Raw genomic sequence first — 26,274 nt, forward strand, 5'->3', positions numbered from 1 at the left:
ATTTGAAGTGGAAATAAGGCACACATTTTTAAACAGAAAGGGTAATTAACCACTGAATCTATTTAAGATAAGCTGTTCATTCTTTTCCAGTGGAAATTTACAACTGGGATTGCTTTTCTTCCTCAAAGACTCTCTTTAGTGCTTGAGTTCTTGGATGCGAGTCCAGATTTCCTGAGAGAAGTTCTCCAGCTCATGCCCTGCAGGACAGCAGTCATAGTCCTAGAAATCTGGAATAAAGACCCTGATTCTCATCTTTAAAACATCAAGGAGAAGAAGGGGAAGGACTATCTAAGGAACATCTAGAAATAACCCACAAGAAGAACCTGTTTCTCATGGGAGCAGGCAGTATGTGTGTTGTTTAGGTACACACAGACACCTGGGACTGTGGGTATGGAAGGAGTCTCATTTGTATGTGCTCACAGGTTGTTAAAATCAAGCTGCATTCTGTGTTACAGACCGATCCAAAGCAATGGATGAAGCCTGTCACTGCCACTGCTCTACCAAATCTATTATTGGGTAGGAGGAAATAGAGAGGGAACAGAAAAGGTTAAAGTGGTGTAAATATATATATATTTTACATATTATATATATATGTATGAAAAATATATATTATATATGTGTGCACACACACACATAAACACCAAAGCCTTGCCAAATAAAGCACGGGGCTGCTGGGAACTCTGTCACAAGGAGAGATGGAGATTGGAAGTGACAAGAATTCTGCTCCCAGCACTTCAGAAAAGCAGGAGCCTTCACAATCTCCAGTCCCCTGCTGGCTCCCAAGAATGGAGCCAGCAGGGAGAGAGATGTCGGAGTACAGGGGTTTGTTTGTTTTCTGACCACCCCTGGAGTCAGGATCTTAAAACTGCGGTGGCCTTTGTTTTAAAAGGGGCTGTTAAGTAAAATGGAAAGATCCAAGGCAGCTATCCAAGGAGCACTTTTAAGAGGAAGGTATTCTGAGGGCAAGGGTGCTTGCATTCTGATTCGGGTGAGCCGTAAGCACGGCAGCATCCCCAGCCACAGAACTGCATGGCAGTGCTGCGATATGTCAATTACTCACTCATTATTGAACAGCAGGATTCTGATTAGCTTATAAAACAAATTTGTGCTTCTCCTACCAGGATCTTGCAACAGTACCCAGAAAAACACAAAATCTTTACAGCTTTCCCCCCACACTTTTTTAATGGGCAGGACAGCTCCAGCTCTTCTCTATCAGTCATATCCACTCTCTGGCTTACAGGGCAGACTCATCTGCCCCAGCCAGAGGCCATTAACTATGAATGGAGAGAGTGTTAATTAAAAAGTATGCTGTGGTTTTAGGAATAAGTGGTTTTTTTCTGACTGCCAGGGCAGTCTTTTATGCAGCAGCTCTGAGGTGGGACTGGCTACTGCAGACTCTGTGTGTCCTGTGAAGCTGCATCTACCTCAAGCTTGGGGCAAAGCTGGCCACCTTTTGTCCCCAGCACTTCCAGGTGTTTGTGCTGCAGATGTTGTGTATGGTACCTGTGTAGCACACGTGTGACTCACACACATGGGGCTCGAGGAAGATAGAGGATTGATATTTTGACAGTGTCTTCCCCCCCCCTCCCCCAAAGGAAAACAGGAGAGATTCACAGCTTAATCTTTGTATTTAAGTTATTTTCTGAACAGTTAAAAAAAAAAACAAACCACACTGTTACCATGATCCTAGCTCAAGTGAACATTAGTACATTAACTACACATCACCGTAACATAACCACAAAATTCAAAGCACTCATTACTTAAGAATCCAGATAACAAATATAGCAGAGTAACAAACAGAAAACTCTGGAGAAACCATGTTCTTTCTCACCTCTCCCACTTCCACAGCCACCTCAGCCTGAGCAGGCCGGAGTGATGCAGCACAGGCTGGCCTGGCAGGCATGCAGCTCTCCTAAATGCAGTGATGGAAAATGACAGGAAGAAACGGGACAATACACTTTGCTGAGGTCCACACTATTGTTCTGCCATGCTAAAACTGGGGCTAGGCTAAGCCCTGCAGTGCCTTGCATGATAAAGACAAAGTAGTCAAAAGCAAAGTTTTACACTCAAAAGCAGCTCCAGGTTTTCACACTGAATTGCCCAAAAATTCTCACAGGTAGCTCCTTGTAAAAAGTCACTGCAGACAGCCCACTGGCCTGCCCCCTGCACGTGGAGTTCTGCTCAGATGTAAACCAGTGCTCAAGTGCCAGGAGGTTAAAACACTTTCCCTGTGAAGGCAACAAACTCTTATTCATTGTGCAGGTATGAGCAGAGCTGTTCTGTGATGAAGACTTGTATTTCATGTTCATTTTCTGGCTACAGCTGCACTTGGCTCCTGCTTGAGCAGAAATCAGGGTATCTTTTAGGGTGATAGGCTATTAAAAAAAGGGACTTATTTAGGAGTTGTCTACAGTATCTAAAGGGCTTGCTGCACATCCATGTACATCAGAATCCCTCTGATTTTGAGAGTATCACCTTAACATCCCTAAGGATCAACCAGCGTTGCCAACTCCCATGGGTTATCTGCTGGGCAAGATACGTGGAAGCCCAGCGATCTTTGGGAACAAGCACAAAGTCACAGGAAGAGTTTCCTGACCAGTCAAAGGATCATCTATTCTGGCAACGTGCCAAGGCTCCCCCTGGGGATTTAAGATTTTGTCCAGCAGTTTGGCTACACCTCATCTTTAAAAAAAATAGGGCAAGGGGGGAAAGGAGGGGAAGCCAAATGCTCAGCAGGCAGCCATTCCTCTCAAACCACGACTGGGATTTTAGAGAAGGAATACACCCAAGGCACCTGCTGCTCCTGTCTTGGAATTAAAAGCAGGGGCAGAAAGACTGTGACCTCCTCATGCCAATCAATCCAGTAGGTATCTGCCAGCAGGATAGAGGGATTTCATATGGAGACCTCCTCTGAGGACAGCTGGATCATTTGCTGTTTCCCCCCTCCTTCTGGGAAGCTGCTGCTTATCACTTTGAGGGGAACAGTAGGGCAAAGCTCAGCATGTCAAGTGCATCATGCATGCCACTTGGAGACCCTGGCAAAGCTCATTCTTCTCTTGGCAAGTATAGCTTAGACCATCCCTTTCTCCTTATGCCTCCACTTCATCCTAAAAGGGGCATCAACTGACAAGTTCAACAGTTGGAGGCCTTATTTGATCACCTCCTGATGACTTCTGATCATGGCAAACCTCTATTTTTCCCAGTCAACTGCACAGGCTAAAAGATCTATTTTCAGCACTGTCCCCACTTCTGCAGAGATCCATCTCCATCCCCACACTCCCCTATAGTTTTTAAACACTCGGGTCATCTTCTCCTTTTCCTCCCATAGTTAAGAGCAAGCCTGCAGTAGGAAGGCTGGGCATTCCTTCCTGTTCCCTTCCCTAGCTAAGAAGAGCTGCTAGCATTTGTGATTTATTAAATGCACATATTGCCCTTTCCCAGTGAATTAAGGAATAATAAGCCACAAAAGGCAGATCTAAAATCATGTTAAAGGAAGCTAACAAAGTCAGGCAAGAGCCCAACCCAGAGAGGTGCTTCCCATAGGAGCTGGGATGCCAAGAAACTCAGAACCAAGCCTGGAGCTCTGCTCAGACTGAGGAAGGGACATGTGGAAGGGGCAGATACACATACCTGGGAGTGGAGAAATGTGCATGATACTCTCCAGCTTTTTCAGTGTTCAAAAAAAAATTAAGAAAAAGAAAAAAGGATCCTTTGGAGCAGGAGCAGGTGGTGGGTAGGTAGAGCATGGTGGTCCAAGTCAGCTTCCAGTTTAGAAACAAGTGTAAAGCATTTCAGTGTTTCTGATGATCACAGACTTCTCAGCTTGTCACCTGAATCCTTCCGTTCCAACAGCGGATGTGTCTGTCCTTGAATGGTAACAGGGAGCAGAGGGAGCTGCTCCAGAGGAGACAGCTGTAGAAGTTATCTCACTGCAAACTCCTTCATGCCATTTTCTATTTGCATATTTGAAAGCAAGCTGTGTTCCTCTGAGGACAAGAAATACTTGCAGCAGAACTGTGCCCTATTGCAAAGGAGTCACATGCAGGAGATGGTGTGGCCACAACAGATTGTCCCACACCTCCAGTACTTTCCATCCCATAATCCAAGGTGGAAGGCCAGCATGAGCTTCCTACTTGTGGGAGAAGTGCCGATCTCTATGCAGCAGAGGTATTTCATTTCAAAGCAATGTGCAACACTTAAAAGCCCACAGACACTTCCCAGCCCTTTTTATCTCCTTTCAGCAGGCATGTTCTAGTTATTTTCATTATAAACTCTGCAATTACTCCAATCTGGTTGAGGGATTATCCATTCTGTTCATGCTGAAACCTCTCTCTCACATGCACTCTTGCACACTCACACACACATGCACACATATCCTACGGGAAGGGAAGGGAGTTTGAAAAAGCCACTTTCTTCTGACATTGGGAGATCTACTCACCAGATTGCTCCTCCCTGGGTGCACAATAAACACCACCAAATGCCAGGCTGTGGCAGTTTCAAGTTCAAGTTAGATCAGTTAACTTCAGTTTCCTTCTTAGCTATCAGAAAATTTGTACAATTCAGGGAGTGGGGTAGGAATCCTCACCCTTCTGCAGTCCTGTTTGAAGTACCCACACACAGTCCCTTCTTGAGGGTGACGCACCTTTCTTACCATGTGCCAAAAATGGATTTCAGCAGTTGCTTGCTAAATGTACCTTAAACAGCTCTATACAGCAGAGTACAAAGTATGGTACCATACTCTGAGGACCCAACAGAATAGCAGCACAGAGCAGCAGGGCTATGACAACCAAGGACAATTTACAATGGTGGTGTCTCTTGTGTTTGGCCAGCCAGTCTGCCAGTTTTCCCAAGTTCTCCCAACTAGCAAAAATAAAACACATCCTTATAGGTGTTGGCCACAAAGATGTCATTAAAATATTAGGAAGTTCTGCAGCCTTCAGCAGCTGGAGTAACAGATCATTGTTTTCTACAGTAACAGAAATGGAAAAGATAGAGGAAGACCAAACTGAGGAAAATAATTATTACATTTTCACCAAGGTCATATAAACCTCTGCTGATATGCAGCCATGCTGCAGACCTTTTAATACCTGAACTTAGACGGACAGTGTTCAAACAGTATGAAGACTCAGAACTTGAATTCAACAAAGTTTGGGACGTAAACTTTGATTCTCTATGCTCCCTTGTCACTTTGGCTTTGGACTGCAATATTCATGATATGTAGAGCCGTCTGAAAGCCAAAACAGCCTTCCTGGACTTAAAAAGTAGTGCCAAAATTAGTTGTGGATAAACATTGTGACTCAGAACTCATTTATGATTCTGCAGAGGTAAGCTGCTCTGTCACTGTTATCTGAACAGAGTTGTTAACCTGTTTGACTCTTCTACAGTAATAGTTCAAACAGAAAAGAGGAGTGTCATCACATGTTCTGAGATGCTTAACACTGCTGCCCACATGCTTCAAGAAATGCACTAGGTACTCCCCAAGAACCAGCTTTACCCTCCTCCCTAACTTCATTGCCTTCTCATCTGTCTTAGCTAAATTATTCAAGCCCTCTGGATTGCTCTTTGGGGACTCTAGGACCAGCTCCTTGCTAGATTTCACTGGTGGAAAAAGCACATCCCAAGCAATTAGAAACAATGCAACTGCTTCCCCAGCAAAGTGAAGTTGATGAGAAAAGCTTATAAAAAAATCCCATCTGCCAAGTTCAGAGGGTGTTAACAAAGCCAGTTTAAACACCTCCAGCCCAGAGACAAAGGACCTCAATTTCTTACTGTGGGATTGGAGCAACTCCCCACTAAAGCAGTGGAGATCATTCCAGACCTACAGCAGAAGATCTGGGCCTAAACCTGGAATGGCCAGGGACTGATTTACAGAGTCTTTTCTGATCTAAATGCAGGCCAGCTGCAATTCATTCCAGCTCTGTGAAGAGAGCTGTTTACCCCCAGACCTTTGTCCAGTTCAGAGACATGCAGAATTGCTTCTCATGTACTTCCTCTTCAGGGCTATTTTTTGTCTTCTAAACAATGACAATTTGCAGAAGTTTCAGCCAGAAAGCAAAGACCCATCTCAGCTATCAGCAAAAGGACTAATCAGCCTGTGTCCCTAAACCACAATGCAGTGCATAGGTTAGAGAAGCAGACCAAAAACTCCTCAATCCCTTCTAGCAAAGCCAGCCCCAGAAATTTGCAGAACTGGCCTGGAGTCACTGCTAAATGCAATGATTGTCCTCATGGCCACACTCATTTTACTCAACCACCATCTCCAGGGTGTGCATTTGCTCATTCAAGTGAGGCAAAGTCTTACTGTCACGGCCAGAATGTTTGTGTAGTGTCTCCACTCTAGGGTGGCTCTTCAGAGTGCCACCAAGTTTTTAACAGCTCCCTCTTCCAGTACCCAGCTACAGCCTCTCTGAGGGGAGAAGGAATGGAAAGATAGGAGCAAAATCCAGCTTTCCTTCTCACCCCAGCCTCAAACTTCCTCCAATTTACAGAATGATTCATAAGCCATCAGCAACATACTGTCTTCAGGGAGAACAGCAGGAGGAAGATGGTACAGACAATCCCTTTGCTAGTGAAATACTGTCCTGGGCCAACACTTCATCTTGGGTGGGGGTGGACAGGATTTCAGCCCCAGTCCATCATGCTTGGGACTTTGGCAGGAGAGAGTTTAACTTGTCATTGACTAGCATTCCCCAGCCAAGCAGATGTTAAGGGGAGACTACAATATGCATCAGCTTCCAAAGGGTTAGCACAGCAGGCAGGAGAGGAAAGAGATGGATTTGGCTCATAATAGTCAAATTTCAAGGGTCCTCTCTCCACAAAAAAATAAGCCTGCAGTCAGAACAGCCAAAAGCCACAGGGAAGCTGGGGTTGGGGGGGTGATGGTCTGGCTGTTATAAGTGTTTCTGTTGCTCTTCAGAGCTGAATGCTTTTTCAAAGGCCTAGCAGTGGATATTGACTTCAGCCTGAGTAGCAGCCTCCTCCCCACCCAGCCTCCCACCCACCCTGAAGTGACTCTCAGCAGGATGCACTGTGGCTGTAAGTCTTCTGCTTAACAGCAAAGCAACACATTCTGGCAACATCTTAAATATATTCATAGGACATTGGTGACTGGGCTTGGAGGGGAACCAAATGGGGTAAAGGGAAGAGTGAACATGAAGAGGGGAATGAGGGAAGAAAGGGATGGGAAGGTTTAAAAATGTTAACTGTTCATGAAAGATAAAAGTCATCTTCTGATATAGCAGCACTTTAGCAGTCAGCCGCGCTGAGTAGACCCTGTCTGAGATCAACCGCATGCCAACTTTGTTCCAGAAACAAGTCTGAGAGCCTCTCTCTTCAGCAAGTATTGGTTACGTGGATAGTTCTTTTGTCCTGGCATTTAAATACTGCAGCTTAAATGAGTCCTGGGAACAAAAAACAGAACAAACGAAACAAACCCCATTCATACGAAACCTTTTAATGATTTAAAATAACATCTGATTGACCAGAGTGTTTGAGAAAATCAAGATCTGACAGGTCCAGAGCATCACTGTACAGTTACCGAAAAGGATACAGGATGTGCCCCATGATAGAGCATTTTCATGGGAAAATGTCACTGTGGACACCCCTTTGCAGAAGCCTGTCAGCTCTTCTGCCATTCTTCTCTCTTATGTTTACTGCTCTTAACAGTAATTCTGCATGTACCCACCCACGCAGGCAATCATGTTATCCCACTTCACTCATATGCATCAAATTCACTCTACAACTGACCCAAACATATGAAACATTTTGTCCTCCCCCCACTGTGCTGGCCAAGACAAAAGGTGATAAGCAAACCAACCAGGCTCTGATATGAATAATTTAACATCCATGCTATGCAAGAGAGAACAAGGGCTAGGCCCTATCACTAAATTATTTTGCACACTGATGCATCGTGATTTAATTTGCCTGGGCTTGTGCTTGTGCCTGAGTGTCTCCTTCCCTAGCCAAACTGTAATCCTGAATCAGCTTGCTGCAAAGTGAGGAGAATGGTCATCACTTCAGAGGGAGGTTCTTGGCAAAACCCTATGCCTGGTGACAACTGCCCAGGGTCAGGCCATCTGCATTCTCTTGTTAGGCAGCAGCTGCTCTGCTTGCTCTGCAGAAACCCCTTCTTCCTTCCGGACAGCAGTATAACTGATTTAATTATTGATGATGATGGACAGAGGAGGAGGAGTTCGTCAGGGGGAGTCATAGGCACCACATGTCACAAATCCTAAAATAAAATCCCTATTCTAAGGTATCAGAACCATTCCTGTCCTTTTACAGGACACTGTAATTACTGTATAACCAAGATGTGAAACACTGATAGACCCAGCCAGTTATTCAAGCAGCAGGCTCACACTACCTCCAGTGTCACCTTTGAGCCTCACCTTATTTTTTAAAGTTTTTTATTTCTTTTTTTTTACCTGTGCGAGTGTGAGGTACAGTGTAGTGTTATTTATCTGGAGATGTAGGTGTATGTTCTGGACGGGGAACGAGTGGATTCTGCCTGGGCAGCTGGGTCATTCAGAAAATCCCAGATGAGGATGGTGTCATCATGTGAGCTGCTGACGATCTGGAACTCATCAAACTGAAGTCGAAAGACTCTTCCAGAATGCTCCTGAAATGCCAGCAGGAGACACGGCATGTTACTTTGCAAACTAGCTGGCACCTGGGATGGAGCAGGGAAGATGAACTTGGGCTTGATTTTAGTGTTATATTAATTTCTCAGTAAACCCCACATGACACACTGCATCACCATCACAGAGAATAAATTAAACCTTCTCTCAAGGAAAAGGGTTTGCCATATCTGAGTACTTGACTTGCAGGAAGTTTACATTACAGTTGTCCCACTACTCCTTAAATCCCAATATTAGACACACATTGTGCAGAACAAACCAAACTCCCTCCACCACATAATTCCATCTGCTGAGGCTGACAGGTGCACTGTCTTCCTTATTCCATGGCAAAACTCCTTCCTGAAATTACAGCATTCCCAGGTGCAGTAGGTTACAGGGGAAGAGATGAGAACTTTGCATTCAAGACTTGGCATCTGTGCCACTGCTGAAGAGGAAACAGTTTAACCCCGGAGGACACTAAGGAGCCTGTTGTAAAGTCCAGTGACACAGTAGTAATTCCTCCTAAGCAGTTCTAAAAATATGATCTAGAAAGGGCATTCTTTATAGGCAGTTTGCATTCTGCTCCGAGGCACCAAATGAGTGGAAACAGCAATGATGATTTGGCAAGAGTTCAGATCATAATTAACAGGAGGCAATGGCAGGATCCTGGATATCACAGAGCAAATCCACTCTGCTTTCCCTTTTGTGTTGCCTATTTGCTCTTGGTGCTCACAACACTCCAAGAGCAGTAGCCTCCTCCTCGGTCATCAGGGAACAGAAACTGTGCAGCGAGGGTGAGCCCTATCTCTTCCACGAACACGCATTTCTCTTTAGTTCTCACCCACTTCAAGGGGCTTCTGAGGGTCAGGAAAAAAACACGTCTTAAAATACTTTAATACTGAAATTACAGGTTTCTCAAACATTTAGGCAAAAGAGAATTGCTAGTTATGGAGAGGAAAGCCTTTGTCTTATAGCACAAGACTACAAAAATACAGCTCAGTTTACAAAACACAATAGCTGCTTTAAAGTGAATTTCTGAATCTTTAAATCAAAATTATCTGAAAAGAAATGCTTACATAAGTCAGATTCTAAGATAAATTTTTCAGAATTTCTAATCAATGGGACCTTTTTGATCTTCGAAGTATAACTTGAATTTGTCTTATAAACATCTTAAGAGTTTCTGTCTTCCCACCTATTCTTAAGGGCAGTGTTTTTCCAGATTTTGTGCTGTAGCAGTAAAGAAGTTCTTCCAAAAAGTATCATTACAACAGTCAGATCCACTGACAGATTACTCACAGAGATGGAGGGGGAGAGAGAGAGAGAGAGAGAGAAAGAGAGAGAGGTACTTTCAAAAGCTGTTTTCAAAACTCCCTTTTTGATCCCAGTCACTGTGGCCTAGAAAGGCTGCCCTAGCTGGACTGTTTAGGTCATAAGGAAAGCTGAACTGTGAGCTTATTCTGCTCATGGAAAGCTTCTGTCAAATTCATGTGGCCACTGTTCCAGCTAACGGAAGACAAAACTGGAAGGGACCTGGCATGCAGCGAACATTTGTTATCTGTGCACTTTCCTCCTACTGTTTGAAAATTGAACACAAGCAGCAGGAGACTCATGATGCTCATTGTGCAGCCAGGTTTAATTTTGGAGGACGAGGGAAGAGGAAAAAAAAACCCAAACCATGGGTAAGTGGGTATAAGGACACCCTGTTGTCATAGAAGTCCTAAAAGCACTGCAACAGCTTCCTCTGCTCCCCACCCAGCTTTTGGCCCCCTCCATTGCTATCAAACAGGGATTTATGAGTATCCATGTGTTGAGATTCCTACAGTGTTTCCATCCCACCACTTCTGATTTATAATATAATTAGCTAGGGCACTTTGGCTGTCCACTGCTGGAAAATGCAGAGGAAATCACACCAGTTAAATTAAGTCTACAAGTTACTAGGCACACATTTGTCTCAGGCTGGAGCAGAAACACTGCTAATATCAAGCTTAAGTCTTAGACTCTCAGGATATGAGCTCATGGACCTAGAATTGTTCCACAGCTTGGAACTGGGTGACCAATGACAAAGCGTATTTCTGGATTTCAGCCATGAAACTATTTGTGCTTTTATTTGGCTAACAAGAAGGTTTTTCAGCGTAGTACCTGTGGGCATCCAAAGCTCTCATGGACTCTTACCCTGTAGCTGATGGTCCAAATACATGATTGGAAAAGGTAGCATGGCTTAATGATCTTACTACCTGAGCTGAGTCCTAGTGACCTCACAGCCTGCACCAAATGTGATGTAAAGTACTTCAGTGAAATCTACAACAACAGGAGCAATTCAGGTGGTTGATGAGTGTGCAGAAGGTCAGCCAGCACAGCTCAGCTGGTGAGAGGTAACCACACTTTTGGAGAATCAGACAGCCTTGGTACGATCCTGTTTTAGAGCACAGACTACAGTCACATGCCACAGCAGGAAAAGGTCTAACATATACCAACCCAAACACTGCCCAAACACTTCCAAGCTAAGAAATAAAAACGTACAGTACTTCTTTTTCAATGAGATTTTGGTACTGGTTGAAATCTTGCTTTATCCCCAGCAACGGTGCCATTTTTTTGGGTTGAATGTGGTGGAGGAACACTTACAGGAACCATCCCAAGGCCTTGGCTATCCTGGCATTCTTCTCACAACTTTCCCACATTATTGCAAGACCAAGCAGAGCCGTTAAACATGACTGTGAATGTTGTTAACACTCACACAATAACATTTTAATCACACCATCACGGACCTGCACTAGAAAGCAGTGCACAGGATGAAAAGAGCAATTGCTGTTTAAGCATAAGGCTATTTTACTGTTTCAATCCTTACCTGCTTTTTCTTTAAACACCCAAAAGGCAGTTAAAAGCAATCCCAAGGGTGTTTTCGTTCCCATCCCTCAAATTTGGAATGCAGCAGTTTTAAGAAATTTCGTGTCAACCATTCAGAGAACTTACTACTGCATCATGTACTACCAGGTACACACAGGTTAATGTAAACCCATTGGCCCATGGATTCCAAAGATGAGTTAAAAAATGGCTTCAGTTATTAACTTCAAATCACAGAATAAAACTGTTAAAAAGTCCAGAGAGGAGTAAAAAGTCCAGAGATCCTAACTTTTAATGCTTGCAAAGTTAAAAAAAAGCTGGACATCCAAAAAAACCAGACCCCTAGAAATTATTTCAAGATCCTGCAGACTGGAGGATGAGTTTTCACAGCTCAAGATAGCCCTGAACAAGCACACTTTTTTCAACACCTCTATCAAAAGCTCTTACCACAAGGGTTCGCAAGCAGAGGGTCCCTGCTGGAGCACGGGGATCCAAAGCAGCCACAAGATCCCATACTTTAATTTTCCTAGTGATGAAAAAATACACAAACACCATGGTTCTGTTAAAGAGAAAAGAGCAAGTACTCACGGAAAAAAAAACCCTGTTAGTACAACTTAGCTAATGCACCAGTTTAAGGAAAATTACAGCAATCCTTCTGCTCTTGAGACCTGGTTCTTGCATTTCCCCTTTGGAAAGCTTATAGAACTTAATGGGAGGGAAAAATATGCTGTCAACAAAGTAAAACATAAAAAGCAGGTGGTAATAACTAACAGAAACACATGGGAGTGCAGACATCTAGTCTGTAATGGCAAATGGTCCTGCAGACATAACCACAGATGGGAAAGATTGTTCTTACAAGTGGTTGAGCTGGAAGAGGTTTCAGGTTGAGTTGGTCAGATATTCTTACAAGGAAAAGAACTGGACCACACACATCAAATCACATGGACTTACTTCGAAAGAAGAACGAAAGCTATGCTCTGTAGCATGGTCCTCATTTACTGGCCATGAGAAGGTCCTCTTAGGATGACAGACAGAGAGTCTGATATTTATACAGAAGATGCACAAAATAGGATGGGAGACACTGAGACAGACAGGAAGATGCAAAGCATTGACTATACTGATAACCTCACCCATCATATGCCCCACTGACTATCCTCTTGTTATCAAAGCGTATGCATCTCACCAACTCTTCATGGCCCTCCAGTACACGTAAACATGCCCCACACTCGATATCCCACAGCCTGGAAGAGAGTACAAAGAAGCATTAAGAATTTTTTAATACCTTAGCATTGCAATGAAACATTTGGTCTTTGCTTGTAGTTAATGGAAACTTGGAAATAAAGGTTATAATGGAACAAAAAAGAAGAAACAAACTACACTCATCACTCCTTTTCCCACAGTTAAATGGATTCACGATTTTCCACATGACCCTGTGATGTTACAGTAATGGGAGATGAGTCACAAACCAGTTGTGTCTAGTATCCACTGCTCTAGTAACACAGGATATCTCCCAGTTACCTTCACAGTAAGCCTCACTTTATTTTACTGAGGTTCGTTTTTCATAAAAGTGTCATGCCTTGGTTTTAAGATATTAAAAGAGGGAGATTTACCAATCCCCTTGGCAGCTTGTTTCAATTGATATGATCACCTTCACAGGGTATGAGCCCCTTTCTGTTCCTCTACATGCCCATTTCTGATTTGGAGACTACTATCAGACAAATTAAGTCATCCATATAGTGGTGAGAGGTATAAGAATTAACAAGACCTTTTCCTTTGTCATTTCTTCCCGAGAAGGTAAATTTAATCTGTAATCTGGGCACCTTATGCATAAGCTAAAATGGATGCTCTGTGTTTATTATTTTGTAATGCATTTTCTTCTTGCTCTCAAATAACTCCTGCGGCTCTCTGTGAACTGTTTCTAATAATACAGTATTTTAAAAAGGTTCTGGCACCCAAACCAGTATACAGTAAGAGACCCAGCAACACCTTATTCTCTCAACTGTAAATATCCCAGAGTTTTGGCTTTTGTGATGGATTTTCAGCATGGAGAATAAATGAAAATACATAATTTTTACACTTGCATGCTACCTTGAAAAATAGTTCAACACTTCAAACAGTTATGAAGTAAGTCTATTTGTTTTCCATACTTTTGCCAGCTCTTTGACATGACTCCCAACTACCATGGATGAAGAATGAGTATTTGCCTACAAGAACTGAAATTCTTTGACATGTATTGTCTAGAGGTGTTCCACCTCTGGCTGAGACATGCTCTGCTCATACAGTAGTCTTGTAATAGCAATATCTGCTCCGGCTCCCTGACACACAGCAGAAAGAAAGCAGTCATGGATGTTCTCAAATGCTCATTCAGTAAGTGCTCTGACTGGCATGAACTTCACAGTAGTGAGAAATATGGGGAAATATGTGGAATTTCTCTGGGTGACAGATCTTGAAGCAGCACAGCTGCTGAGAGGTCAGGTCACTTTTGCTTGAGAGACAAAGAAAGAGATAAACCATCCCCACATATTTTACTCTTGAGGTTCCCCAGAGAATAATCCAGATCCAGTTGATGTGTGCCCAAGGCTGGTGGATAATGACTGCAGCTGTCTTGCCACAACAACTTGCTTTCACTTTGGACAACAGAGGAATGAACAGAACGCTTTTGTCACTGTAGAACCGAGAAAGGATAAGTCTATGCACATGTTTGAAGCCAACAAGGAGCACAAAGTGATTCTTCAATCTGTGAAGTGGATCTTTCAGGAATCTGTGAAGGACCCAACAGTTCTCACTAGAGTACAGCACACCAGTCAAGGTCAGAGCAAGCAACTCCATGGCAAAGGTCAGCCAAAGGCACTCTGGCTGGTCAGAGAGCACTATGTCTGTCAAGGACTGTAAACAGGATGGACAATGCCAGAGATTAACTGGTGCAGAAAGATTTGAAGAGCAATCTTGTGCCAGGAACTTTCATGCCGTGTGTTTCCATTCCTTGCCATTGATCCTGAAATTGCCAGCAGCTCTGGGAAGCTCCATCACACTAACTCAGGCCTGTATTTTTAGGTCCCAGTCTAAGGTTTTACCTGAATCTGAATGGGATTACAAGAGGTGATCATATCCCTTGTCACGTGGCAAATAGGCCTTCATGTACAAAGGAATAACTGCTATTAAGAGTAGGGTCTTCTAGCAGAATTGGTGCCAAGGGTACTTCCCAGATTTCATAAGTTTCTCTAACTTCTACTTCTTTAAATATTCAAAGGAACAAACAGTAAAAGAGCTAAATTTAAGGCTTGAGAACTAACTAAAAAAAAAAAATCACTACAAAGTGTACGCAGTCAAAAACACTACCACTCTTCCTTCCTATAACTTTGGGAGAACTTCTGGAAGTAGAGGGAGGTCTGCAATTATCTCAGCCTTTAATTCACCTGAAAGCAGAGCTGGGAGATGTACAGAAGGCAGGTGAGTTGGAAACCCCATCTCTTAGCATGCTGTTCTCTAAACAGATCAGTATCAGATCCTTATGTGTGCACATACTAGAAACAGAATATATACATGAAGACTAACCACTCATTAAAAACTTAACCCAAGATGATATAGTCTAATTTTGTTTTCTTGCACTAAATTCTCTGATTCCCTTTTTTCTACACCATGTTTGTCTGTAGCAATTGAGAACTTTGGCCTTAGAAGCTAAGATACTGAAGTGATTGGATTAAACTTGAGGGACAAGTTCCTTCTAGATGGAAATTAGCACAATGATAGTGACGTCTATGTAGTTGTGTCCTCTTACACTGGTAAAATTTCTGGCCTAAATCAAAACCTAAATAATTTTTCAATGTGAAGTCTCCCTGCAGAAGTCTCAGCTACTTCACATGTCCTTAATGTTTGCAGTTGCAAAACTAGAAATCACAAAGTCATCTTCTGGAAAAAAGTTTCCCTGCACCTAAGGTATAATGAACTTTTAAGTTCTGTATCAGCCTCTACTGAAGTCCAGCACACAACATCTGGTAGTGGATTAAAATCAAAACTACAAAGCACCAAGCCATCCACAAAGATGACTTAGGAACCTTTTTCTTAATCATTCTTCCACTGACTTGTGCCCTCTGCTAATGGCTGGGAGAAAACTGTCTTTTAGCATCAGGTAAGTGTTTTGCTTTGATCACACTGCTGCTAAACTTGACTTCCATTAAGATTCACTGTCAACATTCCTGAAATTCTAGCACAATTTATCTGTCAAGCAGGGATTTTGTCCAATACAAGCATAAAAGTAACTGTATTCCTGTTTAGCATTATCACTATCTTGACATTTATTTTTATTATCATTGCATATTTTAGATCCTTCCCTAACTGCTGTAGTATTTAACTATTTCTTATTCTACTTCTGAGACCAAGTTTCACAGTACAACTGCAGAGGCTTATTTTTTTCTCTTTGAAGATCAGAAGTTCTCACCAAGTGCTGCTGCTCTTACACAGTCCCTGTAACACTTCTTCCCTTGATTAAGAGATGGAAGTTTCAGCTCTCCTGGTCATGCTCTCAGACAGCCCTGTACTAAAATCTGGCACAGTGTCCTGGTGATGTCAACCCAAGGACCGCTGTTTTCCTACCAAATGCAGAGCAGGGAAAGGCAGCATGTTGCAAACCAAGTCCACAGGCAAACAACAGCATGGATCATTCTCACTGAGGAAAAATTATTACTGACATGTGAAGTGAAGGGTTCCTGCTTACACTGTCCAGCTTTCAAGTTTTATCAGAAGGCAGACTATTACTGTAAAGAAATGACAAAGGGAAAAGGGAGGTTGCTGTTACTCCCATTTCCATGACAGAGCCATTTTCCTGCATCACATAAACTAATATTCAAGCTTGTTCTGTACATCCTGAAATTAGTGGGACATCCCTCTCCTAGCAGCTGCAGGATGTAGGGAGAAATTCTGGCTCATGATACCAGAAAGAGTTAAATCTCAGATTGCAACCAGGGCAGCTGGAGAAGTGCAAAAGGCAGCAAACTGAACTTCATGCTCTAAACCAGCTGTTCCAAACTTAACCAGGTGCCAAGTACCACAAGAAGAGTTTGGCGAGAGCCCAGGAGGATTTCTGCAGAGGATTAAATGCCTCTTACTGCAAATCTGACCCCTTTAACTAGACACATAGTCCAATTAAAATATCACAAGAGGACATCACAGAAAGTGGTACTTGCCAGCTCTTTCATACACCAGAACTGTCAGAGCAATGCAACTTGTTGATTAGTATGGGACTCTTGAGATGTAGAGGATGAAAGACAACACAGTAAAACAGGCTTCTAATATCTCTTTCCAGTAGTTCCCAATGTTCTATACCAAAGAAAGCATATTTCAAAGTTGACAAGGGTACAGAGCACTTCAGTTGCCTAACCTCTGCACGTGCCAGGGCACCAGAGACAATGTGCTTGCACAGAACTCTTCAATGAGGAGTTTGTCTCTCACCTGATGGTATTATCTGAAGAGCCGCTCACTACTAGCCTGTCTCTGTACTGCAGACATGCAATGCCTCGTTTGTGGCCATTTAAGGTGCGCACAAATTCGCAGGTACTAGTGTTCCATACCTGTGACAGGAAGGGGGGAGGGAACCACACAGAGACAAAATTATTACGAAGAGACTAACAAAAGATGGTGTCTGTATGATACATAGATGCATCCAGAATACTCTTAATGAAGATGCTATCATTAAGACTGGGAAAATTACCCCTCTGATGACCTGCGGTTATAGTCTGCAACTGATAGCAGGTTGGGTCATTGTACACAGAAGATTTTTGCCACACAGTATCAAATTAGGTGCCAGGTTTAGTATTCTTAGGCTATTATTTACACATGATATAGATTCTCTTGAATCTATAGATTCTTTAATGCTGCAGACTGGGATCATAGCAGTAACACTTAAGTGTCTCCTATCCACTCACCTTCACTTTTGTCCCCATGCTGCCCTCTAACAACTGTTTAAATGACTGAACAGATTATGGAAGTGGTCATGTAGAAAAACAACACAGGAAAAAAATGTTCTTTTTCAACTGCAGCTGTACCTGGATCTGATTTACCATAAGCTCTCTAAACAAGTTGTGCAAGCTCAACTGAGGAGGAATGAGTGCAAATGAGCAGGAGGAAGAACGCTGCTTCTAAAGGAAGATCCGGCCAAGGGCCATCTTCCCTGTGTGGTCACTGTTCTTCATTAATAAATACCCCAGTGCTACAAACAGAAAGCCTCCGAAACACCTCACCTTTATAGTTCTGTCACCTGATGCTGATACAATGTACTTGTCATCAAAGTCCACTACGTTGACGGCAGCTCGGTGCCCCACGAGCACCCTCCTCAGGGTGATGTCTGTCGGGGAAGCCATGTCCCACACGGCGATGGAGCGGTCTTTGGAACACGTCACCATCATGCCGTTGTTGAAGCGGAGGTGCAGCACGGCTTCGCAGTGGTGGATCAGTGTATTCAGCATCTCGCCTGCGTTCACGTCCCACACTCTGCAGGTTCAGATTTCAAACCAGAGAGAAGAGAGTTAAAAACCTGCACAGTGCATTTTCTGCAGAGCGAGAGAGGGAGAGGTAATTGACTCTCTAGTGGTATTAGAGAAGCAAACACCACAAGTTATATCTACATCTATTAAATAGTTCATTAAAAAATGTATTAGATAAATCTGTTGATTATGTGTACATTGAGACAGTCCAGCAGCCAAAAACTCCGCAATGCAGTTAACACCATAAAAATAACGCACCCAGGAAAAAAGCATTCTTTAATTAAAGGAATTTAGTGCTGAGGAAAGTTAGAAGACTGATGGCCTTAAAAACTGGTGTTTCCTGGTTGTGCCAGCCTATTATACACTTAATTTCCAGTCAATGTGGAGAAGTAAGTTCCCTGACAGGCTTAATTTTTGACCTATCTCACAGGACTATCAGCTCAAGTGCCAGTTTATACAGAAGCAGAAGACAAGACAATTCTTTTCAAACAAATACAAGTAATTGCCACAAGTTGCACCATGATTTGCATTTACCCTGCGGTGCATCTGGTACACAGCTACATTCCAGGAATGTGCTGAATACCCAAATTAAGACATAGCATTTATGTCAATTTAATGTTATTGGAACCAACTGTTTCAACTGAAAGATAATTTAAGATGCACGCTAGACAGAAGCTTCATACAGAACTTCTAGCACTTGAAATGAAGATTTTAAGCCTTAAAAATATTTCTTTTGGGCTATTCTGTTGGCAAATTTCTTTTGCCCTCCATAAAGAGATTTCTTTTGGCACTATCACACCTGTATCCCAGATACACTATATGAAAGCAGAAAATAGCTGTATCATCAGACACATCAGACACTGCAGAAGTTAAAACCTTCCGCTGCCAATAAGGCAAGCAGTAAGAAAAGGCAAGATGTGAGAAAGACTTCTAATGTCTTATTTTCTAACTTATGGAAACTGAAGTGCATCAACTTATGGACTCTAAATGAGAAAGAAAACTGCGTTCCAATTAGAAAATGCAAAGGAGAAAGAACTGAAGACCTGAGCCATTAACATACAAACAGTTTGCAGACAGGGTTGCCAAACTGAACAGGAGCTGGAGACCCACTGACTTCTTTGGACAAGTGCATCCCTGAGATCTCAGAAGCATTAAGAGCCCATCTGTACTGTCTATTGGATGAAGCCTCTCTTCCTGAGGAGACCCAAGGATAAAAGTGATGCATCCTATGTGCCTCTGGGGTCTGCACAAACATTTATAGATACAGTGGGAGACAAAGTATTCCTGGGCAAGTAGCCAGTCTGCAATTTGGCCTGCCTGGCCTGATACAGAAAATGACAGTGCTTGTTACAGACATCAGCTTCTCCTTTTGCGATCTTTTGCCCAGTGCAGTTCCCACACCACCTCCAGGCAGGAGGTGTTGCCAAAATTCTGGATTCCTACTAATGACAGAACCCCAAAACCTAGCAGAACTGCAAGACTGCATGCATCACATGTCAGGAATTCAATTTAATAGTGATTAGCTACAGTAGTAGTTTACACATAAGCACAGAGGAGCTTGCAGCCACAGGAATGCATGCTAATAGTTCCAGAAAAGGCCACCAATGCAGCTTTTTGGTGTCTAACCTCACTGCATGAGCATTGCTTGTACTCTGACAAGGAGGGAGTATACAACAACATGGAGAACTCAGACCTGCCCCTTCACATCCAAGTTCATATTGCAATTCATTAACCCATATGTGCCTGTATTTATAGTATGGGTCTTACACTCTCTGGTATCCTCTAGTATGACAAGTGGACTTCACAACTGCACAGCATGCACCACAAGTGCTACCTTGAGGTGTCCAGCCTTTTGCTGGAGACTTGAAGGAAAGAAAGGTTAGAAAGACTGAATGAAAAGAAACATCATGCTGAAATTTAATTTAAAGTCATGGGAGAGCTAGTCATACATATTTTGTTAAAATTAAGTGACAATGAATAACTAAACCTTCAAACTTGCTTTGAAAATTTCAACTCTTAAAAAGTTATTCTCAAGGAGAATTTATAACATTCTCAGGGAGTGCCAAAACATGCAAAACCTTGGTGAAATGCCAGATGGCCTTCCTAAGTCATCTTGACCTTGACTGGCCTTGGCTTAGATTCTCATTTCTCCTTGACAGCGATTTGCATGGACATCTGATAAACAAGGACAAATACGCTGAACTACTTCACAGAACTGCTTAAACAGCACACATTTAAGAAGAGATCATTTCAGCAGCTTGCAAAGCTAAAATCTTAGAGGCAAACAGAAAGGTCCAAATCATAAGCACACACCTGACTGTTGAGTCTGAAGATCCAGTAATGATCACCCGTTCATCATACTGGAGGCACAGGACAGAACCTGTGTGTCCGGTGAGAATTCGCTTGCACTCCAATGTATTCTTATCCCAGATCTAAGAGAGCAAATATTCAAAACCAGACAGTTAGTAAAGTTCTAATCTTTCAGCACTTACTAGTTTGACTAGACTGTTTTTCACTACAACACATCATCCGCAGGGCACTTAGAACACCTTTAGTGGCACCTGATCTTCTACAGGCTCTTTGGTGCAATACATTGACAGCTTTGCTGTTACTGGCTTTACTGTGAATATTGGTTTTACCCATCTCATTAGGGTATAGGGCCCAGTAATTACACAGCCTGTAATTACTGCCGGACAGAAACTCTGGTAGCAAAGCTTGTCTGTCTGAAAACAGGGTCTCTCTAGCCGGATAAAAGAGGCGTAGCTGCCGTGCTGGTGGGAGATGGGGGAAGGGGAAGGAGAAGGCGAGATTACCAACAAGAGACTGGGTAGGTGTCACTGAAATTAGGACAGTATTATTTATGGCATAGGCACTCCAAGCCATTAGTATGCCATGATGGAGCATTCTCACCTTAATAGTATTGTCTCGTAGACCGCTTACTATCTTCTGATCATCATACTGTAAACAATAAACCCCTTTGCTTGTCTCGCTTCGGCAGTGGATCCTCTGTAAACTGTGCCTTCCACACCGCCAATTCGATTCTATTGTCTTGAGGAGAGACAGGAGACAAATGAGACATAGGGGAAAAAAAAAGCATGGAACTATCTTCCTTTTTTTCTGTTTGGTTGAGAAGGCAGCAGACACTTTTCTTCATGCTTTTTCCTGCAATCAGGCCCATACAGTGACATACCTGCTTTCTAGAATACATGTAATAAATCCAATTAAACAGATAAATGCTTGGAAAACATATTTTGGCTAAACTAGACTGTGCTGTTGAGAATGGTGAGGAAGAAGTAACCTAAAAGCTCTTTTCTATCTCCAACCTTTAACCCCCTGTGACTCGACAGCTAAACAACTGAAGAGAAAGTCTCAGTTGAGCTCTAAGTGCTTGCACAAACTTGTCACAACAGTGCCTGAGCACTGCTTCTGCCTTTAGGAAACAACCAGAACATGCCATTTTGCTCACACTAAATGCAAGGAAAACGTGCTCAGCTGCTTCCTGTTTTCCTGAGTCTTAGGATTGCAGACTTTAGGAATGCACTTTCTTCCTGCCTCAGTTCTTGATATCTTCCTGTAACATTTAGGTCTCATTGCACTGGGAGGAGCAAAGTACTGCGGAACAGAGAAAACCAAGATGTTGCAGTGACGCTGTGATATCGGATGTGCAAAGTGTGGAGACTCCACCTGCAAACAGCTCACTGAACAATCCAACTCATCCTCTGTCTAAAGGAGCAGCAGGATCTTATGTAACTATCCCAGATCTACAAACTCCAGATAAACACAGACATGTCAGATTTAATGAAATACTACACTGTAATCTAATATCCCCAGAACTTCAGCATCATGAATAAATCAGGAACATTTGAAGAAAACAAAACTAAAAAACCAACAGTGAAACACCACCACATCTGGCAGCTGTTTCCTACCTCTATGTCCTGTATAATTTTGGGGTAAAGTGCTCTGTAGAAGGAGTTGGGTGGCGCAGTTCCATCAGGAGGTTTATTTTTAAACAGATATTGCCCCCTGGAAGACAAAGAACATTTCCATTGAACACAAATCATGTTTCAGCATTTTGGAGAAAGGTCCTCCTGGCATTTTACAAATGGGTAACCACTGCTGACAGATTCACAGTCAAACTTAATTTATTAGGATGGGATGGTTCCTTGTTTGTTCGCCCTGCAACACGTCAGTGTTGCATTTTAACACTGAAATACCCAAGAAAAATCTGTGTCAAATAACTCGGGGAAGGGAAATAAATTCTCTGTTATGGACATGAGCCCATTCAGCTCAGTAAGGGTTGACAGTGGTTCATACCTGCAATATTCACACACATTATCAGAGGTCACCTTTAAAAGAAAGCATGCAAAGTAAATGAAAGAAGCCAAGAAACCCTCAAATTCACTAGGCATTCAAGGCTAGCTTTTATCTGCATTAGCAGGAACAGTATCAGTTTGGGTACATGGACATTTTACTGCTACTACTCTGTTTTGGTAAGCAACACCTCATCTGTGGTGCCTCCCTCATTTCAACACTGATTTGGAATACTCATATCCCAAGCTAGAGTTTTGTTACCAAAAAAATCTGTAAACGGCAATCACTGCCTGCTGTGTAAAAAACTTTAATTCCTCATCCTGAAGTTAAGAAGCCACCAAACACGGTGTGGAAGCTAGTAAACCCCACCATGGGCGTACTAACTGCTGCTCTGCCTGGCAACATGCCTCACAAAATGGAGAGAGGCACAAATGCCTCCGAGTGTAATCCTGGCATCAGAGGCACAGAGTTTACACCGGGCCAGCTCTCCACTTCTCCCTCTCTTGCTCCATTACAGCATAATTAATTGTTCAATACTTCCTTGTGCACTTTGTTCTTGTCCTTTCCATACAGTATACCTTGAAACTCATTTCAGAGACTGTACATTAGCTGCCCTGATGCACTTGAACAGGGAGATCACAACAGTGAACCAAAATCTTTAGGCTGTAAGGCAGTACCAAACTACAGGACTGGACAAACAAAATGACAAATGCTCAGGAAAAGAACTTTTGATACTTTTTAAAATCAAGTATTCTAAGTACAACTCGAGAGAAAGGTGCTTTTGTCTTTGAACAGAGCAGTCACCTGATTCTTCAAATACAATGACCAGCAGACACACATATGGGAACAAACACATGTGAAGATGGCACACATGGATGCAGACAAACCACTAACTAGACAGATGCCTATTTACTGTGATCCAGCCTGAAAGTGCATTAATGAAAATTAATATTATTGGCCAAGGAAGATGAAAACCTCTTTGGAGATAACAGAATACCTCAGAGACATCCTGGAAAACTTGGGGCAGGTCTACAAAAACCTGTGTACAAGGCTATGTGACTAAAAACCTATTTATTCTTTCTAACTTTACTAGCTAATCTAACACAAAGCCTGGTTGCTACCTATAAGTCCTGCCCTGCTGCATGTAGATTTACTTGTTTACTGTTCAGCTGAAGGATTGCTTGGAATTTCCATGGCATCCCAGTAGTCGTTGTGCTGTGGCTCTGGGATAAAAGGAACTATTGTTTGCAGGTTTTGATGGCCAGCCAATTCAATCAGATGGACACAAGCATGCCCAGATTTTGGGCTTCTGCTTTATATTTCTCTAAATCTGTGTAACCCTTACTGTTCCCTGACAATCTGCCAGTGAAGGCTGCCAAGCTGCAGAACGGGGGGAGTTCTGTTGTAAAGTACAAGCTGCAAATGCTGAAATCAGACAGCTCATGTGCAAATTGAGGAGCACCAGTCACCCATCATTCTGAACTGTCCAGTTAGTCATCTCCTTGTGCCATGTGCAGAGCTAGCACTGATTACAAGCTATAATGCTCTATATTGCAGAGATGCAATTGCATTGGGTATTTCCTGTCTGCATCTCTTAACCACACAGTTCTGCCTGTTCATCACAGAGTTAACCAGAGGGCAATCTGAAAGACTTGGGCACAACATGCTCTTGTTGTGTCAAAGCAAATTCCAGCACACTTCCATAAGAAACACATTTCTGTAAGAAAAAAATTATAGAGAAACTAGAACTAGAAGAAGAAGCTGTTTTCTGCCTGCTGTTTGCTGTTACTGCTTGGCTTTATCATGTAACCCTCCTGAACTCTGCCTTCAAGAAAGCTATGAGACTATGAAATAAAGAACTTAGCAGAACAGCAGCCTCCTCTGCTCATTTACCCTGGTCCAAGAAGGAAGGGTATCCTATCAAAAGCTCAACAAATGGTGCCCCATGTGAGGACAAACCTGAAGAGGAGGTGCAGTAACAGGCTGACTGTCCTTGACATCAGAAGCAAAATTTTGCACCTGTCTTTTAGAAAAGTCATATGTCTGTATAACTAGTTTTTGGTGCTAATGTTATTTCTAAAGTGTGGAGGGAGAAAACACCAGTGATGCCTTGGCAGAAGACACTCAGCTGATTACACCATACTCCAAGAATGAGTAGAGTAATTGGGAAGGGTCTAAACAGAGAAAACCAAAAATAGTAAGAAGACAAGACAGTACACCATTATGGTTGGCTAGTGCAGCCAAAACATAGGAAACATGGTCATCTTCCAACACAGAAAAGATTACTGCAAAAAGGAGAATGAGAAACTGTCCTGCTTACCTATGCAGGTTAAATGTAACAAATCAAAGTGTAGCTAGGAAGACAGCCTAGATATCAAGAAAACCTTTCAAACACTGAAGTTAGAAAGAGTAAAAAAGTGAAACTGTGGAATTCCTTTTCCAGGCATCTCAATCAGTAGAGGATTTTAAGAACAAGCTAACACAAACATTTGGGATGAGTTAAGAAAAACCTGTCTCTGCCTATGGGAAACAAAAGGGACTAAATGACCTCTCAAGCTCTTCTTAGGACTTACTGTGACCTCAAAAATAGGGAGAAAAAATGGAAGTCCTAGAGAGAATAAGGCACAAAAAAAAATGTAGAAGTTACCACTGCCATGCTTGTGTTTATTTTACACTCTTTAGAAACATTGCACTATTGGAAGCAGATCAAAACAGTATTTATTTTTAAAGAATGTCTCATAATCCTGATTTACTTGCCTTTACTTACTAAGACAAACAGTATAACAAAATTAACCATAAACCAGGAGTCTTTGTTTGCAACTCTGTATCTTCTTCTTTTTAATAGCAACCAAAATGCCTAAGCTGTCACTTTTATCTTGTTTATGAAATATTCATACCCAGTTTCCCTTCTGCCAACATCCTAGGGACACCCTTGGAAAAAAAAATTATGTATTAAAGGGTGTACCCCTGAGAGGGAAAGTTCTAATGAAATGTTAGCAGAGCAGATTCAAACTTGAGTGAGACCTACATTTGTAGTAAGGCTATTCCAGATGATTATTAACTAATCTATCTGCATTTCTAAAGTCCCCTATTCTCCGTGGTACCTACCCTCAGCTTCCAGTTTGAAAATTAAACAGATATCTAACAGTGAAAATCTGCTGAGGAAAACAAACAGACCTATCAGGAAAGAACTAATTCATAGCACATGCTGCCCCACTGCCACTCCTGAAAAAGCTCTTCTGCTCTGAACTGCTGACCGGTTTAGGGTTCCCCTGAGGCACACACAGCTTCTTAATTTGAACTGAATGACAGCTGGGTGTAAAAATCTCAGTTTGTATACCTCACTTCTCACAGTGGGGTAAGAGCATGATCAGATGAGGAAGGTGAGGAAAAAATCCCCCACATTGCCAAATGATACCCTAACTCCCCAAACCCTGATTTTTGATGTAAGCAACTGTCATTTGGAACCAACATAATGTTTCAATGTAGTGAATAACCCTCTTCAAATATGGTTTGAAACACACAACCCCTACTGTCCTGAATGGGGACGAAAGAGGTGAAGATTCAGTTTCCTTACCATCCTCTCCTCTCTGACAAACCCCTCCACAGGGAGTCTGTCCTGACCATTCTCTCAATGAGCTTCTTCCACAGCATCCCATCTGACGTCACCCGGTACCACTCCTTGCACACCAGCTCAGCAGCACACAAAGATTTGGCATCCAGGTATGACAGAATGTTCTCAGCAATGTGATCCAATCCCCGAGCTGGGGGAGAACAATAACAACAACAACAACAGAAGAAGATTATTTGCTGGACAGACAAAGAGTTTTAAACAACTCCCCCTACTAGTACAAAGATACACTCTCCCAACTCTTCTTCTGCATGTGCAGCTGGACCAAATGCACAGAAGAGCATTTGAGGCTAAGTTCAGGAGTGAGCAGTGTTCTCCAACTTCCTTTGGATATAGCACAACAAGTCATTAAAAATAATAAAGAATCCAAGAAGTCATTCCAATCTATTTCAATGGG

At 42.5% G+C, this 26,274-nt stretch overlaps 1 protein-coding gene across 4 annotated transcripts in view; it reads right to left on the minus strand.

The window, feature by feature from the left end:
- Window positions 1-1,609: 1,609 nt before the first annotated feature.
- BTRC (beta-transducin repeat containing E3 ubiquitin protein ligase) overlaps window positions 1,610-26,274 on the minus strand; it is a 125,679-nt gene continuing 101,014 nt past the window's right edge. For 3 of the 4 annotated variants that reach the window (XM_082285955.1, XM_082285953.1, XM_082285956.1), the window contains 10 exons: window positions 25,824-26,010; window positions 21,862-21,958; window positions 20,846-20,983; window positions 20,249-20,367; window positions 17,693-17,942; window positions 16,905-17,023; window positions 12,587-12,697; window positions 11,904-11,982; window positions 8,424-8,617; window positions 1,610-7,400 (listed from right to left, as the gene is read on the minus strand). In XM_082285955.1, the coding sequence (XP_082142081.1) occupies window positions 8,456-8,617; window positions 11,904-11,982; window positions 12,587-12,697; window positions 16,905-17,023; window positions 17,693-17,942; window positions 20,249-20,367; window positions 20,846-20,983; window positions 21,862-21,958; window positions 25,824-26,010 (1,262 nt within the window). In that variant the 3' untranslated portion in view covers window positions 1,610-7,400; window positions 8,424-8,455. The other variant, XM_082285954.1, reaches the window with a different exon arrangement.

This window comes from Coloeus monedula (genome assembly GCF_965178545.1).
Source record: "Coloeus monedula genome assembly, chromosome: 8".
In the NCBI taxonomy this organism is placed as follows: domain Eukaryota; kingdom Metazoa; phylum Chordata; class Aves; order Passeriformes; family Corvidae; genus Coloeus; species Coloeus monedula.